The 3,575-nt window shown below is 39.2% G+C and overlaps 1 protein-coding gene across 1 annotated transcript; it reads left to right on the forward strand.

Moving 5' to 3' along the window:
- The first annotated feature begins 1,754 nt into the window (after positions 1 to 1,754).
- Positions 1,755 to 3,366, forward strand: LOC140184561 (protein ILITYHIA-like). Its single transcript, XM_072236517.1, has 6 exons — positions 1,755 to 1,896; positions 1,979 to 2,111; positions 2,227 to 2,286; positions 2,374 to 2,488; positions 2,641 to 2,735; positions 2,827 to 3,366. The coding sequence occupies exons 2-6, from the start codon at positions 1,999 to 2,001 to the stop codon at positions 2,858 to 2,860; spliced, it is 417 nt and encodes a 138-aa protein (XP_072092618.1). The 5' UTR covers positions 1,755 to 1,896; positions 1,979 to 1,998; the 3' UTR covers positions 2,861 to 3,366.
- Positions 3,367 to 3,575: the final 209 nt, after the last annotated feature.

A 3,575-nucleotide genomic window follows, 5' to 3' on the forward strand; every position in this document is an offset into this window, starting at 1 on the left:
ATGTTCAATCATGCAACTCATTGACCTCTTAGCAATCATGATTGATTGAACCCCAATCCCTTGGTGATTCAATCTCTCAAATCTTGATAATCAGCCAATTCATTGGTCTAATTGCTCATGAAGAAAGATATGCTTAGTCCCTGATTATACCACACATCCTCATAGATCCAAATAGTGGGTGGATTTCATGTCACCATATCCAATCCCAAAACCCAAATCTACTCAAGTGTGAGAAGGGATTTCAAGCATGGTGTCATGTTTCCTTTTCCAAGGTTCCCATGAAACCCATTTTGCATTCAACCTCTTTTCTAAGATGATTGAACACTAACATGAAGAATGAAATTCCTTCTAGCAAATCAAAGAGAAAATGAAAAGAAGAAGAAATTCACTATCATTAATCCATCAAGTACAACAAAGCTCCCTCTCCCAATGAGAGAAAGTTTAGCTACTCAAAGCTTAGAAAAAAGTACAAGAGATGGAAGAAGTTGAAGTGAAGTGTAAAGTAAAACTAACTACCAATCTAACTTTCTAACCCCCCCCCCCCTTTCAGTACTCTTAGGGGGTATTTATACTACTCCTAGCACTAGAAATTAGAAATTACAAAAAGAAAAAGAAAATTACAATTGAAAATAAAAGAAAAAACTCATTAAAATAAACCATATGCTTGGCGTGTGAGTGGCGCGCCACGCCCAGCTCCTCAGCTTGGCTTGGCATGCCATGCCTGGCTTCCAAGTGGCACGCCCTTTTCATACAGCTAGCCTGGCATGGCACGCCTTAGAGCTCAAGTGGCATGCCCAGTGTGATATCCTTCTTCTTCCTCTCTGGATATTTGAACTAGCGTGGCACGCCCAGAGCTGGCGTGCCACGCCCTCAGCAAAGCATGATCATCCTCCTCTGGAATGTTGCACTAGCGTGCCACGCCCAGTAGCTGGTGTGCCATGCCTTCAATAAATCCTCATTCTTCTTCTCTAAAAACTTGCACTGGCGTGCCACGTCCAGTGCCCACCCTTGATAAAGCATGAGTTGCCCTTCAGGTCTAGTAGCTGGCGTGCCACGCCTTAAGTCCCAAGTGGCATGCCCTTGTTCTTCTTCCTTGGATGCTAGAGTTGGCGTGCCACGCCTTCGACCTCAAGTGGCATGCCCTTGTTGGGTTCGCATCCTCCCTCTCTGATCCAATGAACTGGCATGCCACGCCTTCGAGTTCAAGTGGCACGCCCAGAGTAAAAACAAGGATGGCTTGCCACGCCTTCGAGTTCAAGTGGCACGCCCAGGGTAAGAACAAGGTTGGCGTGCCACGCCTTCGAGTTCAAGTAGCATGCCCATTTTGGTGTTGAGCTTCTTCAAGCTTGGCGTGCCACACCTAGAACCCAAGTGGCACGCCCAAGATACGAACTAGGTTGACATGCCACGCCTTCGAGCCCAAGTGGCACACCCAGTGTTGAACCTTCAACTCCCTTCTCTAGACCAATGAACTGGCGTGCCACGCCCTCGAGTCCAAGTGGCACACCCATTGTTTATAATGGAGTTGGTGTGCCACGCCCCCCCTTGTGGTCTTCAAAAATGCTCTCTGAAAAGTATAGTTGGCGTGCCACGCCCATAGTAAAGCTCATTGTCCCTTCTCTGGAATTTATAGTTGGCGTGCCACGCCTGGCCCTGGTGTGCCATATCCATTGAAAGCTTCATGGACTTTTCTCTGGAATTGACAACTGGCGTGCCACGCCCATATAAACTCTTTCTCTTTGCTCTCTGGACTTGTCAACTGGCGTGCCACGCCCATTCATTTTGTTAGTGTTTGCACCAAGTGGCACGCCCAGCACACACGCCCAGCTTCTCTTTCTTGCTTCCTTCTTCTTTTGTTGCTCTTTTCACCTGAAATTCAACAAAACTCATTTCAAAGTAATGTACCATAATTTTCATCATGTAGTTCATAAAATTTTATTGATTAAATGAGATTACACTCTTTTTATTGTCCTTTTAGATAAGAGAAAGAGGTAGATAATGCAAGTCATCAGATTGCAAGCTATTGATGAAATTGTTCCCACTCTTTTACATGCACTGGAGGATGATGAAACTTTCGATACTACACTTGATGGCCTTAAACAAATTCTAAGGTAACTTGTTTGTTGCCATCATTGCCATGGAGATCGTGTATATTAACGTTATTGTTTGTAATAATTTCTTGCTATCTTACTATTTGTTTCATCTTATTTATTTATTCGTTTGTAGTGCTAGAACAAGTGCAATATTGCCACACATCTTGCCTAAACTCGTTCATCTTCCATTGTCGTAAGTGTCTTTTTGGTTTTGTATAATGGTTTTAGGTGCTTTAGTATATTTCTAGTCTCTAATGAAAACATTTTTATATCTGTACAGTGCCTTCCATGTACATGCATTAGGGGCTTTAGCAAAGGTTGCTTGTCCTGGCCTTAACATTCATCTTGGTACTATGCTTCCTCCTTTGTTATCAACAATGAGTGATGAAGACAAGGTAGACCAAATTTGCATATTTTTTAAAATTTTTAATAAGACAATCCATCTTTATACATACTCTTTTTCAAGAAGTATGAGTGTTCCTATTGATTGTGGATGTATTTCAACTGATTCAATGCATAATTTAATTTTATTTTTTTTATATTCTAGGAGGTTCAAGCTTCAGCTAAGGAGGTAGCTGAAATAGTGGTTTTGGTCATTGACGAGAAAAGGTGTGAAGTCACCCATATCAGAGCTTGTGAAAGGTGTTAATGACAGTTAGATACTTTTCTTTTAATTACTGATAGAATGGCTCTCTCTAGACTATTTTTTGTTGTTGACAATATTCTTTTCTAGGCAGCTATCAGAAGATCATCTGCATATCTTATAGGATATTTATTCAAAAATAGCAAGTTATATTTGGATGATGAAGCTCCAAACATGATATCAACCCTAATCATTTTGCTATGCGATCTTGATTCATCTATTAAAAAATGTATTAGATATATTTGTTGAAATTGAAATGGGTCAAATGAATCACTATGGGAATGATTTTGAAGCAGTCATGCTAAAAGATACTTATGCTTATTATTCTCGAAAGGCTTCAAATTGGGTTCTAGAAGATTCTTGTCCTGATTGTATGCTTAAGGTACTATTTCTTTGTGCTGATTACTGTACGTTAGAATTTTAGTTTCATTATGTTAGTGTCTGGTTTTTATTGAATAGTAATCTATTTGATATTGTGTAATTCATTTTAGGCTGAGGAATGCTTAAAGTGAGAGAAAGATAAGGTTGTTCATTACTTGCACTCTAATAGTAAGCCAAAGTTGTTTTGGTGTTCATGCAAGAATAGTTTTCTTATTCTTCAACCAATCATAATTTTTTATTTTCCTTTTATTGTGGCTTTGATGATGTGTCTGTTGTATTTTTTAAATAACAAATTTTATTTTTTGTTCACAAATGTGATGAAAGTTTATGTATGTTGGATTAGTTGATTTAAAACTATATCCAAAATTTTTCCATTGTTTAAATTGTCATTCAAACTATGATTTAAAATTATATATCAACTTCGCAATGTTTTATTAGGAAGATTCATAAACAAGTGT

The sequence above is a fragment of the Arachis hypogaea genome, chromosome 5 (assembly GCF_003086295.3).
Source record: "Arachis hypogaea cultivar Tifrunner chromosome 5, arahy.Tifrunner.gnm2.J5K5, whole genome shotgun sequence".
Taxonomy (NCBI): domain Eukaryota; kingdom Viridiplantae; phylum Streptophyta; class Magnoliopsida; order Fabales; family Fabaceae; genus Arachis; species Arachis hypogaea.

Coding starts and splice junctions, on each gene's coding strand:
- LOC140184561 (XM_072236517.1), top strand. CDS start 1,999: ATGCAAGTCATCAGATTGCAAGCTATTGATGAAATTGTTCCCACTCTT. Junction 2,287..2,373: donor CTCGTTCATCTTCCATTGTC/GTAAGTGTCTTT, acceptor ATATCTGTACAG/TGCCTTCCATGTACATGCAT. Junction 2,489..2,640: donor CAATGAGTGATGAAGACAAG/GTAGACCAAATT, acceptor TTTATATTCTAG/GAGGTTCAAGCTTCAGCTAA.